The following is a 14,763-nucleotide window of genomic DNA, read 5'->3' as shown; positions in this document are numbered from 1 at the left end:
CCCAATCTTAGGAAGAAAGAATTCAATATATCACCATTAAGTATGATGTTAGCTGTAGTTTTTTAGTAGATGCCCTTTATCAGGTTGAGAAAGTTCCCTTCTACTACTGGTTTGCTCAGAGTTTTCATCATGAATAGCTAATGAGTTTTGTCAACTGTTTTTCCTTCCTACATCTACTGAGATGATCCTTTTTTTTAATGTGTTGCTGTAGTAAATTTTATATTTTAATGTTGCATTCAAAATCAATGAAGCATTCCTGAAATAAGCTGTACTTGGTCATGATGTAGTTATCCTTTTTATTTTTTGCTGAATTTAATTTGTTAATATATTTTAAGGATTTGTGTATTTATGTTCATGAGGAACATCACTCTGTAGTTTTCTTATAAATTTTCTGGAAGGTTTGTATAGAATTGATACTATTTCTCCCTTAAATGTTTGATAGATTTTACCAGTAAAGACTTTGGACCTAGCATTTTCTTTGTGAGATTTTTAATTACAAATTCAACTCCTTTAACAGATATAGGACTATCCAGGTTATCTCTTTCTTCCTCAGTAAGCTTTGATAGTTTGTGTATTTCAAAGAATCTGTCCATTTCATCTAAGTTATCAAACTTACTGAAATGAAGTTGCTCATAACATTCCCTTATTATTCATTTAGTATTTGTAGGACCTTCAGTGATATCCCCTCTTTCATTCTTGATACTGCTAATTTGTTTTTCTCTTGGTCAGTCTGGTGACAGTTTTATCAATTTTATTAATCTTTTCAAAGAACTAGCTTTCTATTTCATTGATTCTTTTCTCTATTATTTCCTATTTTTAATTTCATGGATTCATGCTTTTATCTTTATTTTTTCCTTCCTTCTGCTTATTTTGGGTTTAATTTGTTCTTCTTCTTGTATTTTTTACAAGATAGATCACTGATTTGAAAACTTTCTTCTTTTCCAGTATAAACATTTAATTAAATAAACTTCCCTCTAAGCACTGATTTAGCTGCAATCCACAAATTTTGATATGTTGTATTTTTATTTACTTCAAAATATTTTCTAAGTTCTCTTGTGATTTATTCTCTGACTCATGGGTTATTTAGAAGTATTTTTGTTTAATTTCCAAATGTCTGTGGATTTTCCAGACATGTTTCTGTTATCAATTTCTAGTTTAGTTCTCTTGGGGTCAAAAAACACACTTTGTATGATTTCAATCTTTTAAATATGTTGAGATTTATTGTATGTCCCCAAATATGGTCTATATTGGTGAATATCTCATGTGTACCAGAAAGGAATATGTATTCTGCAGGCATTTGAATGGAATGTTTTGTAAACACCGATTAGATCAAGTTGACTGTTTATGTTATCCAAGTCTTCTGACTTTCTGCCCATTAATTCTATCAATTACTGAGAAAGGATGTTGAAATCTCCACACACGCAGGCATGCTTGCATACAAACACACATATAATCATCTTCCATATCTGCAGATTCAACCAACCATGGGTCAAAAATTCTCACTTGGAGAATTTTTTTTTCTAACCTATGATACATTTTAGTTTTTTATTTTTTATTAATTTTTATTGGAGTATAGTTGCTTTACAATGCTGTGTTTACTTGGAGAATTTCTGATGCAAAACCCTGGACACAAAACCCACGGATAAGGAGGACAACCATTTTATATAAGGGACTTGAACATCTGCAGATTTTGGTATCTGCAGGGGTCCTAGAAGCAAGCCTCTGCAGATACTGAGGGACAACTGTACATACCATATACAAATATATACACAATGTGACAATCGAAATTAAATACAAATTATATTTTGAGCTTTTTCCCCACATTTTAAAAGCACTGAAAGTTCACTGTAGAGAAATATTTAAATTCAATGAAGTACTCAACCCACAGCCAAGTTGGTTTTACTCTTTACTCTCATTTGAATGAAGATATCTAGAGTGTATCAAAATGCCAGGCATCCTGGCCCTATCCACCATCTCAGATCCACAGCCAAAGAACAGGCTGGAATGCTTGGCTTTCTACGCAATCTTCAGAGTCCATCAGACATTCACTTACCACAGTTTTACTAAACTGAGATAAATCTCTTCTAATTCCTGGTTCTGTGACACTATCTAGATCTCTAAAGCCTTTTCCAAGTTTAAGAATCTTAAGAATTCTTTTTCTTCCTGTAAGACACCAGTGTGAACTGAGTTCAGCTCCCATATGATAAGATTCTGCCATCTAAAGTTATATTTTATTACTATTATAAATAGTAAACAATATTAAAGATAGGATCAAAGTAAAGATAAAAGCAAATGATAAAATTTAAGTTCAGTATGAACATACATAAGATTAAATCAAGTCTAAGAAGAAAAGCAGTATCTAAATTCATACATTCAAAAACATTTACTGAGTGCCTACTATGTGTTAGGCACTATTCCTGGTACTGAGAATAAAGCCATGAACAAAGTAGACAGAATCCCTTTAACCGTACTATGGGGTGGTGAGGTCACACAAACAATAAACATAAATATATAATGCTAGAGGGTGAAAACTATGATGGAGGAACATAAAGCATAATAAGAGACATGGAGAGGCAGGGAGTGTGGTTAATACTTACATGGTCAGGGAAGCCCTCACTAATAACAGGAGACAATATGGATAATGGATATAGAGGAGGGATATTCCAGGCTGAGGAACAGCAAACACTTCTTGGGGCAGGAATGTTTGTTGGCACGTTTAAGTACCGGGAAGCATAAGGTTTGCTAATTTGAAAGGTATAATGAACCAGAAAACAACACATCTTTTAAGGCATTTTCTTCCATATGAAGCCACCTATTCAAAGTATAGCATAAAAGCTTAAAAGTTTATGATTTTCCATTTAAGTGAGGTAATTAGGCTAGGAAAATTCTGAGATTTCCTAAAGGAAGTATTTTTCAAAAGCCTTCTAAAACCAATACTGATTTGTCAGAAAAACCAATACCATACTGTGTTACATAAGTACATGTTATATTCTGCATTTACCTCTGAACAGAAAAACAAAGGCAAAGACAGAAGGATATGAGGATACTAAGTACCTATTCTTTCAGAGGGCTCTATTAAAAACAAAGAAAAGCAGAGCCCCTTTCTCACTCAGGAAAATAAATAATCACCTCAGAAAAAACTGAAATACATTAGCCTACAATTACAATTTAAAAGCAAACAGGGACTTCCCTGGTGGCCCAGTGGATAAGACTCCACGCTCCCAATGCAGGAGGCTCAGGTCAGGGCTAGATCCCACATGCGTGCCGCAACTAAGAGTTCGCATGCCACAACTAAGGAGCCTGCCTGCCACAACTAAGACCCAGCGCAACCAAATAAATAAATACTTTAAATAAATAAAAACAAACAATATAATTTTTTAAAAGTGAATTTTCATATTTTACACAATATTAAGTCAGACAACAATATGAATAAAATAAACATATATACTTAACTTTTCCATTCAATCAAGTAACTATAAAATATTTTTAAATTTCCTTATTCTCCTTGACCACGGAAAATATGGATTTGAATTTGTCCTTTTAAGCAACTACAATAAAATTTAAAAGATAAGCATCATCCAAGATAAGCTTTACAGCACTCGATTCACCAGGAATTATACCATATAATCCAAAATATGAATTTAAAAGCCATTAAAACATGTAGAACTTTTTGAATGCCACATTTTCCCCCTCGATTCTTGCTTAGGTTTATCAATCTCAAAGGCTATGTGGTAGTTTCCACTAACAGTACATATTCTCTATGTTACAAAGATCCAAGGTTTTAATTTTCCAAACAAATCTAAAAATTATAAAATCATCACTAAATTTTATCTCAGTTTAAGGAATTTTCCTATCTTCTGTTGAGATCATGCATGGCTAAAATTGAAAATCCTGACAATGCTAAATGTTGGTGAGACTTCAGAGCAAACTGCACTCTCCCACACATTCCTAACGGGAATATAACTTAGTACTCATAGCTTACCCAGCACAAACCCTTGAAATACACCTCATCTTCAGATTTCCTGATCACAATTCCCACTACTGAAAGTCATGCCAAGAGTAATTTTTCAAGTTTTCCTTACTTACGCTTTCATTACTATCACTCCAAACACCCTAAAAAATCAACCTCTGGCTTTTGAAGCAAACCAAATCCTATGGTGTACAAAACAGCACTGAACACAATAACAATGTCTAAACCTTAAATACTTATAAAACTGACAACTTCTGCCATAAAAAAAAAAGCTGTATAGAAACAGACACAGGCAATTTCATGGAGTTTTAATACTTATTACTTATCTCAGTGTGATAAAAGCAATATAAAAACATGCACAAAGACTAAACAATGAGAGAGAAGAAAAGTACTGACTAAAGGAACTTTGGAAAACAATATTTAAATCTTCTTAGGCTCAAATTGTGAAAAGGACGAAATAATCTCAAGAGATGAACACATTTTAGAAGATGGTGGTATTTGCTATAGCAATTAGACTGTGCTACCATTAAAAAGTCATGTTTTAATTTCCTTTAAATTATATTATTTGATGTTATAAGTGAAAATATAAAAGAAAGGAAAAAAAGAAAGAAAGAGGAAAAAAAGAGAAAAATAAAAACTTACTGGGATTGAAAATTCCTCAGCCAAATACTTCAAAGAGGCTGCTTCTCTTGCCAAGAACTTGTTCCTTTCTCTCATGTTGCCCTGAAGTTGTGTATCAAACTCCTTTCTTACCACAGAAGCAACAGAGTCGATAATCACAAGTTTAACTCCTTTTGAAATAATTTCTTCTTCCAAGGATTCAATCCTGTAAAAGCAGAATTTATAAAATAGTGGATAAATTTAAGGTATAATTTTTAAAAATAGGGCATGGAAAGGTTAACTACCTTTAAAACAACAAATTATTCTTCCCTAAGTTGCAGTAATTATTGCAGATATTCAGTAAACATACATTATTTTCAGCTCTTCTATATATATTGCACACTTTGGGAAATAGGCCAAAATGTTTTCATTTAGCTTCACTCCTTGGTTTCCTTTTCTTTTTAATCAAACATTTATCTAATCTACCTCAAATGTGAAACGTGTCGATATTTATTTCTCTTCTGACAATTTGTATCAGCTCAAATGTAGATTTTACTGCTTATCCACTTTTTTTTTAAATTAATTAATTTATTTATTTTGGCTGTGTTGGGTCTTCGTTTCTGTGCGAGGGCTTTCTCTAGTCACGGCAAGCGGGGGCCACTCTTCATTGAGGTGCGTGGGCCTCTCACTGTCGCGGCCTCTCTTGTTGCGGAGCACAGGCTCCAGACACGCAGGCTCAGTAGTTGTGGCTCACGGGCCCAGTTGCTCTGCGGCATGTGGGATCTCCCCAGACCAGGGCTCGAACCCATGTCCCCTGCATTGGCAGGCAGATTCTCAACCACTGCACCACCAGGGAAGCCCCCTTTGTTTTCTTATGATACTGCTAAAGCTCCAGTTTAGAGCAAAACTGCTTGCCGTAGCCTGGATCCAAAATGGTCCCTATTTACTCCCACCTCCTGGTATTCACATCCTTGTGGAGTCCCCTCCCACATTGTACCAGGGTTGTCCTGTGGACCAATAGCATATGACAAAATGACAGTACACCATTTCTGAGAGTAGGTTGTGAAGGACTACAGCATCCATCTTGGGCTCCTTCTTACTTGCCCACTCTCTCTCAGAGCACTGGCTCTGGCAGAGGCAAGATACCATTGTGGACCAAAAATGTCACCTGCCACATCAGTAAACAAAGGATGTTGAGGCCATCAAGCCATCAGCCACTGCAGCTGCCCTGACTGTGCACCTTGAGGGAATTCAGAATAGAGAAAAGCAAGATACTGGCCCTAGACAGTTAAGATGCATATCAAAGGAATGATTTCAATAGCCCAGACTCTTGCATCTTCCCATACATACAAAAGTGCTAAATTCATTAACTCAAGATGTTTGTTTTTTCTTTAATTTACAGTAATTTTTTGATGTTTCACCTTGTTTTTGTTGCAAAAACTCCTATATCCTGGCTTCTCCCTTACCTCTTTGGAGCAGTCCCTCAGAGCTATCTGAGAGGCTGCCTCCTAGGCTTAAGTCCTCAGTATGTCTGCTGAATAAAACATAATTCTCAACTTTTAGGTTGTGTGCTTTTTTTTTTTTCAGTCAACAACATGTTGTAAGCAGCCCTATGGAGAGACCCACACAATGAGAACTAAAGGCCTCTCCAGGAAGGAAGGGAGGCCTTCCAGCAACTACATGAATGATCCTGGAATTCTCTAAGATTCTCCAGCCTCAGGTGACCCTTGAGATGACTACAACCCTGGCCAACAGCTTAACTGCAAGCTCTTGAGCAACCCTGAGCCTGAAATACTCAGCTAAGCCATTCCCAGATACCTAACCCTCAAAAATTATGTGAGATAACAGATGTTTACTGCTTTAAGCTGCTAAACTTTGGGGTAATTTGTTAATGGAACAGTAGATAATATACCACTTAATTAGTTAAATCTAAAACATTTTATTCATTTAAAATATTTTTCATTTTTAAAGAAATACGTCAACCAATAGTAGTAAATGAAGAACACTGAAATAATTATTTCTCATAATCCTAATTTGTAGGGACTTTTTTTTACTCAGAAGCTGAAAACATGAAAAACAAAAAATAAATCTTCAAAGTATTACTAAAATACCAAAATCTAAGACAGCATACCTTTGTAGAACTTCATCACAGCTGAGTTCCCGATAAAGATGAACTTTACTGCTTGTCAAAAGTAATTTTTCTTCAGTGTTAAAATATCTGGGGAAACGAGATTCTGCTATCTCAACCAGTCTGTGGAGGAAAAAATAGCACAAGCAAAAACAGTCAATATTTTTTTGCCATTTGCAGCAACATGAATGGAGGGCATTATGCTAAGTGAAATGAGTCAGATAGAGAAAGATGAGTACTGTATGATATCACCTATATGTGGAATCTAAAAAAATACAACAAACTAGTGAATATAACAAAAAAGAGGCAGACTCATAGATACAGAGAACAAACTAGTGGTTACCAGTGGGGAGGGGAGGGGAGGGGCAATATAGGGTTGGGGGTGTGGGAGGTTCAAACTACTGGGTTTAAGATAGGCTCGAGGGTATATTGTACAACATGGGGAATGTAGCCAATATTTTGTAATAACTGAATGGAAAGTTAACCTTTAAAAATTGTACCAAAAAATTAAAATAAATAAATAAATAAAAATAGTCAATATTTAAGGCCACATAAATTTTACTTAGGAAACTCATAAGCCATAAGTAACACTGGAAAAAAAGCCTTATCAATAGAGCGGGTATTAAAAAAAAAAAAGAGCAGGTATAAGCAAAATGGCTTCATACACAATTATGGAATGTAAGCCCTTGTTTGTAAGCACTAAAAGAGATTACTGGTCATAGCACAAGCCTAGCAAGGGCTCTTAATCTCATCTAATGCTGAGCAAGCAATATCTCTGAGGTTTAACATAAAAACATGTTTTTTTATAAATGAAAATTTGACTAGCACCATATGTTTAGTAAATAAGAAAAACGCTTTCATTTTCACAAATGAAATATATTTGAATATAGAATATTATCATTCTAATAATCAGATATCAGTAAATCTCCATGTCTCAGACCAGAAAAATGTTTTCTCAATTAAAACTTAAATACATACAAAATAAGTGCTATCCAATAGTTCTTTGGTAAACAGGAAACTATTTTCTAAACAAATGGATGTGTCCAATATTTCCTTAGTAAACAAAAAATTATTTTCTGAACACTGAATTCCGACCTCAAAGCTAGATCTAATGCATGGGGTAGGCTGAGTATTAGAGAGTGACAAGTTGAAACAGATGCAACTATAATCGTTATTAGAAATTTCAAATATTTCAGGCTAAAAATACAAAATGTAAATCTTTGAGTGTAATTGTCTCCTATTTAAAATGATACCTTATCAGACCCATACTTAACCATCCAAGGGTGACTGGGAGGAAGGACTATATACACTAAAACCATCCTATATTTTACGTTCCATTTAACAACACAAAAGTATAAAAGAATAGTGTTTTCATTTCTAAATAGTTAATGAGCTCCAAGAAGAAGCTGAGAATGTTAAAGAGATAAAATAAGTTCCTCACATATGCCATACTCAGAAATGAAAGAGAAACTCTAAAACAGGAAAGAAAAAAAATAAAACTAGTTAATAACATTCCTTAAAAAGTATATTTTGGGGGCTTCCCTGGTGGCGCAGTGTTTGAGAGTCCGCCTCCCGATGCAGGGGACACGGGTTCGTGCCCCGGTCCAGGAAGATCCCACATGCCGCGGAGCTGCTGGGTCAGTGAGCCATGGCCGCCGAGCCTGCGCGTCCGGAGCCTGTGCCCCGCAACGGGAGAGGCCACAACAGTGAGAGGCCCGTGTACCGCAAACAAACAAACAAACAAAAAAGTATATTTTGAACAATGTGAAAAGAAAAGGCATCATTGGTTTGAAAAAGAAGAGGAAAAATTACTTTAGGAGTAAGGAATAGTACCGAAAGTTGTGTAAAAAGTTGAGTACAGAATGGATCAAATGACCATTCAGGAAAAGTACTTGAGAGAGGGAGGCACAGGGACTAGAAAAAAAGGAGGAAATGAGGTAAGTGATGAAAGCAAGAAGAAATGAGACGACACTGGCAAAGCAGAACGGGCAAATTTTGAGAGTCTGGGGAAAATGTGTAAATTTCTTGATTAGGGCAACTATTTGCTGAGTTTAGTGCTAGTCAGAGAAGTCAGATAAAAAGCTCTGACACTTGGAACCTGCTGATTTTTAATAGGATAGGGATGGTGACACCTGCCAGAAACATGGAAGTTTTTCAAAATTTGGATACCCAGTCGATTAGGAACCAGACTGAGAGTACCTAAGTCATTGGCAACAACAACTGAACAGCTGACAGACAATAATAATTTTCTGAATCTAACACTAGGCTGGATTTCAACCAGCAAGCAGCTTGATAGTCAAAGGCTCTGGAAACTATTTCTGCTCTCTCATTCCATTAAAGGCACCTCAGAAGGAGGGTGGTCAATGTGTGGACCTGAACTAACCTTATCCACAGTTATCATGCTGAATACCTGTATCAAATGGATATTTACACACGAATATGCTGCCATTTTCTGTAAGTTTCTCCAAATGTTTTTCATTTTAGAAAAAGTATCTAAAAATATATAAATCAAAAACCAAATACAAATGTAGTATTCTATATGCCTCACATTAATTGTAGAATTTCTTATGACAATCTTCACCACAAAGATCTTTTTTGGTTCCAGCCACCGAAAGAAAAGATCTTATGTTTTCCTCCCAGACATTAATTACATAAAATTTGAAAGCAGTGCCATCTAGTGGACATCTTTTTTATTAAAAGTACTCTTCAAAAGATGCATTTAAGATTCATTCATTCAATATTTGAGGACCTAATATGCGAGGCACCATTCTAGGAGCTAAGGATACAGCTATGAACAATAACAAGAAAACAAAACAAAAAAATCCTTCCCTCATGGAACTTACATGCTACTGAGAAAGACAAACAAATAAATATATATTAACATGTCGGATAATATGTGCTTTAAAGAAAAGTGAATCAGGTTAAGGGAACAGATTGTGACAGACAGAAGTAAGAGCTATTTCATGGAGGGTAGTCTGGGAAAGCCTCTTTAATACGGTGACATTTGAGCAAAGGTTTAAGGGAGATGAGAAAGTGAACCATGTGGCTATCCAGTGAAACAGCACACAGGAAAAGAGAATTACAGCAAGTGCAAAAGTCCAGATGTGGGAAGATGCCTGGGGTGTTGCAGGAGTAACAGGGAGGCTTGTAGTAGCTGGAACACAGGAACCAAGAGGTGGAATAAAAGGAAATAAGGTGAGAGAGCTAGCCAGGGGCCAAGATCACATAAGATTTTTACATTTGTGGGTTTTTCTGGGGGGGTTTTTTAGATTTCATTTAGTAAAATGCGAAACCTAGGATCAGGACTGACGTGATCCAACTTCTTTTCTTTTCTTAAAGAATCACTCTAGCTACCAAATGTAGAAGAGGCTATGGAGGGGCAAAGGTGACAGCAAGATCAGCTAGTGCCTGTCGTCCAGATAGAGATGATGACTTGACCTAGAGAACAGATCAGGTGATTAGAAGTAACTGCACTCCAGATACAGTTCCATAGAGGATCGAAGGGATTTCTTGACTAATCAGATGAGCAGCTGGAGAAACGGAATTACCATTCACTAAAGTGGAGAAGACTGGATTCAGATCAAGGTTTTTGTTATAAGTTCCTCCTGTTACTTCACAGCTCTTTTATAAAAGAAAAGCTTTACATTAGTGACCACATGCCAACTTGAAACCAAACACATGCTTAATGTAAAAAAAAAAAAAAAAAAGTTTTCCAAAATTCTAGTTGAAATCTAGCATCATAAATGTGCTGAAACATAAGTTTATGGTTTCTCAAAGCTTCATGTAATACTGTCCTGTTGATTAATTCAACATGTACTTGCTTCATACTGTGGTATTACAACGTATAATAACGTGAATCTATTAGTTCCTTACAGATTCCAGAATATTCCCATGTTTTGTTTTAGTGATAATAAGTACTTATGACTAATTTTCATTTTCTATCATAAAAACTCTTCAGGATCTCCCTCACCACTAATTCACCTCGATTCACAAATGATAGGACAGCTGGAACTGAACTAAGAAAAACCTACTCAGACTCATGAAACCATCTCAAAAAACAGTAAAAGGGAATTTATCTCCCATGTTGTTTGCCCCCTGGGTTAAAGATCTGGATGTGTACCAACTAGCAAGTAGGTAAATGGTCCTAAGACCACACTGGTATTGCCTCCAGAATCAGCCAAAGTCATGCTGGGCACTACCACTTCATGCCTCTCCTTGATACACTGGTTCAGAACGAGTGATACTCTAGGTAGTTTGGTAGGAATTAAAAGGCACTGGCTGTAGGGTACTTGGCACCCTCAGAAATGACATTAACACCAAGTACGAAACTTCCTTCAGATCTAAGCTTGGCCATTGCTTCCACATGGTACCAACACAACATATACCTCTCCTCTGTATACTTAGTTATAATAGTTATAATTTTACAATTTTGTGATTACTTGATTTTCTTCCTCCCCTGTTGGACTACATCTTTCTTCCTAGTTTTCAAAGCTCTTCTGATTTCATGACATCTCAGGAATGTCTACTTCTGCCTCTTACAATTCCAATTCTATGTCCCACCTCCCCAAGTCTCCACCTTCCAGGGTCCTGGGTCCCATCTCCTGCTTCCCCAGATCCCTCCGTCTTCCTCACACACATTCCACTTGCAGTTCTAAGACTGCTTTATTTTCCTTTATCCATTTTATTTCTCCCAAAGTTTTATTTTAAAAATTTCTATTACTACTACCATCCATATTACCTTCCTTTTTCATTCTTAACCTCCAGTTCCATCTTTTTTTAATGATCCCCAATAGGGATAATATAGTATTCATTCAATTCATGTATACTGGAATTTTCATGGCTGCCAAAATTTCCATAGACAGGTCACTAACCTATTTATCTCTATTCTCAAGGTATGTACAGCATATAGCATCTAAGACTATATGAGACTCTAAGCAAAGTCCAATAGGTAAAACAAATAAAAACAGACTTTTCCTGAATCAATCAGAAGAAGGAGATCCAGAACTCTGCCTGTTTAGCATTCCCCTCTCCCCAAGGCAGTCCCTGAGTACCTGAGGGTTTAGCACCAGTGTATACTATGGCTTCTCTTGTTGTGGAGCACGGGCTCTAGGCGTGCGGGCTTCAGTAGTTGTGGCACGTGGGCCCAGTAGTTGTGGCTGGCGGGCTCTAGAGTTCAGTCTCAGTAGTTGTGGCGCATGGGCTTAGTTGCTCCGCAGCATGTGGAATCCTCCCGGACTAGGACCCGTGTCTCCTGCATTGGCAGGTGGACTCTTAACCACTGCACCAGCAAGGAAATCCTTTCTTTTTTTTTAATACATTTTAAACTTCACTTATTTTTATTTATTCTTCCTCTGTTTTCTTCCTCCTTCTTGATAAAAAGATATCTAGCAACTTATTGACAGAAATTATTTTCCACTTTTTTCACTTACCCTAAATTCTCTATATGTTAATCCCTTAATCTTCCTTCATGTTAATCCTTCAATTCACTTTCACATTTGTGTTTTTCTTTTTTAACTGATTTTTTAAAATTCATTTATTTTATTTATTTATTTTTGGCTGCATTGGGTCTTCGTTGCAGTGCGCGGGCTTCTCACTGTGGTGGCTTCTCTTGTTGTGGAGCATGGGCTCTCAGAATGTGGGCTTCGGTGGTTGCAGCACGTAGGTTCAGTAGTTGTGGCACGCGGGCTTAGTTGCTCCACAGCCCATGGGATCTTCCCAGACCAAGGCTCAAACCCATGTCCCCTGCATTGGCAGGCGGATTCTTAACCACTGTGCCACCAGGGAAGCCCTCATTTGTGCTTTTCAGAGAGCTTGTTTGAAGGACAAAATGGAGACAATTATCCATACAGAGACATACAGAAAGCTAAAGCATATTCCTTTCTGGGTCTTATATTTTCCTGCTTTATCTCTTATCTGAGTCCAAAAACTATCCCAGTTGTGGGAGACAGTATTAATTACCTACCAATATCCATTCCCACTTCTTCCTTGCTATGGGAACCCCAATTTTACTCAAGCAGTTATGTTAACCAGCCCCATCACACTTGTTACAAATATGTTTTGCCCTCACTTTTCCATCCTCCCTTGCATGTAGGGGTGACCAAGTGAGAAGTCTGCAGAAGGATTCCAGAGCGTGAAAAGAAAATCAGCAGAAGGGAGGAGGCGGCTACTCTGAAAAGCATATTTTCCTGATAAAAGATATAATTGGCTCTTTCTCTTCTCACTGACTCAAGCACAGAATGGATATTATGCCTAAAATGTACCAGCCCTAGGTCTCTATCATCACTGAGAAATAGAACCAGTGCCAGCAACGACCTACTCAGGTCTTCCTGTTATGGGGAAAAATATAAACCTCTTGTTGTTTAAGCCGCTGTTCTTTGTGTATCCAGTTGCTTGCAGGAGAAAGCTTCCCTAACTGATTGACCAACCTTCCCCAGTAACTCCAAATAGGAATCAAACAGTACTGTAACAGCACAAATGAAATGTGACCAAGCATCACAGAGCCAGCTCCATGCTCTGACCTGCCATGACAAACTCCAGAAGGCACTAAAAGAACACCAGGTCTGGCATCTATACAAAAGCGCATAGAGCATAGGGACCTTTGATTCCACCTGATCCTAGCACCAGATCATTACACTTTTCAAGCGTTGTGGAGAATAGACTAGAAAAATAAAAACAATATAAATCTCAATCCTTGTCTTCAAATGACCTTCATAAGAGTTCCTTGTGAATTATGCAACATAATTCCAACAAAAGGGACAAAAATTTTACCACTCCATTTTCCAGCCTGCCTCTAATGCAAGTACTAAGTAATATGTACATAGGCAGGAAAAGATAATGAAGGAAAATAATTAATACAGAGAATGCAAAAAGTAGCCAATTAGACTAAATGCAAAGACAAAGAAAAACAAAAATCTCCACAAATTAATACGGAGAATGTAGACTAGTCACCTGCTACTGGATTTCACCTAATTCACTGATAGGTTTTTAACCTACTCTGAACTGTAATGCTGATAACAATGAAATAATGCAACAGTTTAAGAAGACATTGTAAACCCAGCTTTGAAAGTGGTGCAAAAAAAGCAAGAATCCAATTACAGTGAACTAAACTGCTGTTATCAGAATAACCTTAATCCTTCAATTCTTTAAGCAAATGCCCCAGGACCTTTGTAAGAGCTATTTATACATTAGCTATTTATTACCTGATTGGCTATTTAATACCTTCTTGGCTTATGAGTTGAAAGCTAGTCATTGGCATTTTAAAGAGTACCTTTCACCTGGACAACCTGAGTGAGCCAGTGTCTTTACCAGATTTAGCATGAAATATATTTGTCTTATCAGCTTTAATATCAAATGTTTCAACGTTCAGATTTCCAGTGGTGTCACGTTTATGCTTCTGTTGGTTTTTTTTTTTTACCATTTATTTGTTAAAGATCCAAATAAGTTTATCACATTACAATTGATCACTATGTCTTTTTCCCAGCTTTACTGAGATATAATTGACATATAACATTGTGTAAGTTTAAGGTGTACAATGTGATGTGAGCAATATATTTTTTTTGTTTTGGTTTTTGGGTTTTTTTTTTGCGATACGCGGGCCTCTCACTGTTGTGGCCTCTCCCGTTGCGGAGCACAGGCTCCGGACGCACAGGCTCAGCGGCCATGGCTCACGGGCCCAGCCGCTCTGCGGCACGTGGGATCTTCCCGGACCGGGGCACGAACCCGTGGTCCCCTGCATCGGCAGGCAGACTCTCAACCACTGTGCCACCAGGGAAGCCCAATACATTTTTTTAAGCTCTATTTTTTTTTATTGAAGTATAATTGCTTTACAATGTTATGTTAGTTTCTGCTGTACAATGAAGTGAATCAGCTATACGTATACATATATCCCCTCTCTCGGACCTCCCTCCCACCCATCCCACCCATCTAGGTCATCACAGTGCACCAAGCTGATCTCCCTGTGCTATACAGCAGGTTCCTACTAGCTATCTAGTTTACACATGGTAGTGTACATATGTCTATCCTAATCTCCCAATTCATCCCACCCTCCCCTTCCCCGCTGTGTCCA

The 14,763-nt window shown here is 37.1% G+C and overlaps 1 protein-coding gene across 1 annotated transcript in view; it reads right to left on the bottom strand.

Moving 5' to 3' along the window:
* Positions 1-14,763, bottom strand: part of RAD51B (RAD51 paralog B) — a 720,584-nt gene that overhangs the window by 660,550 nt on the left and 45,271 nt on the right. Inside the window, 2 exon segments of the mRNA XM_089906275.1 lie at positions 4,613-4,796; positions 6,702-6,821. Of these exon segments, the coding sequence (XP_089762401.1) occupies positions 4,613-4,796; positions 6,702-6,821 (304 nt within the window).

This window comes from Delphinapterus leucas, chromosome 2 (genome assembly GCF_059928025.1).
Source record: "Delphinapterus leucas isolate spDelLeu-1000000601 "Yukka" chromosome 2, BTC_Dleu_Yukka2, whole genome shotgun sequence".
NCBI lineage: Eukaryota > Metazoa > Chordata > Mammalia > Artiodactyla > Monodontidae > Delphinapterus > Delphinapterus leucas.
This window is presented reverse-complemented; position numbering and strand designations above follow the sequence as displayed.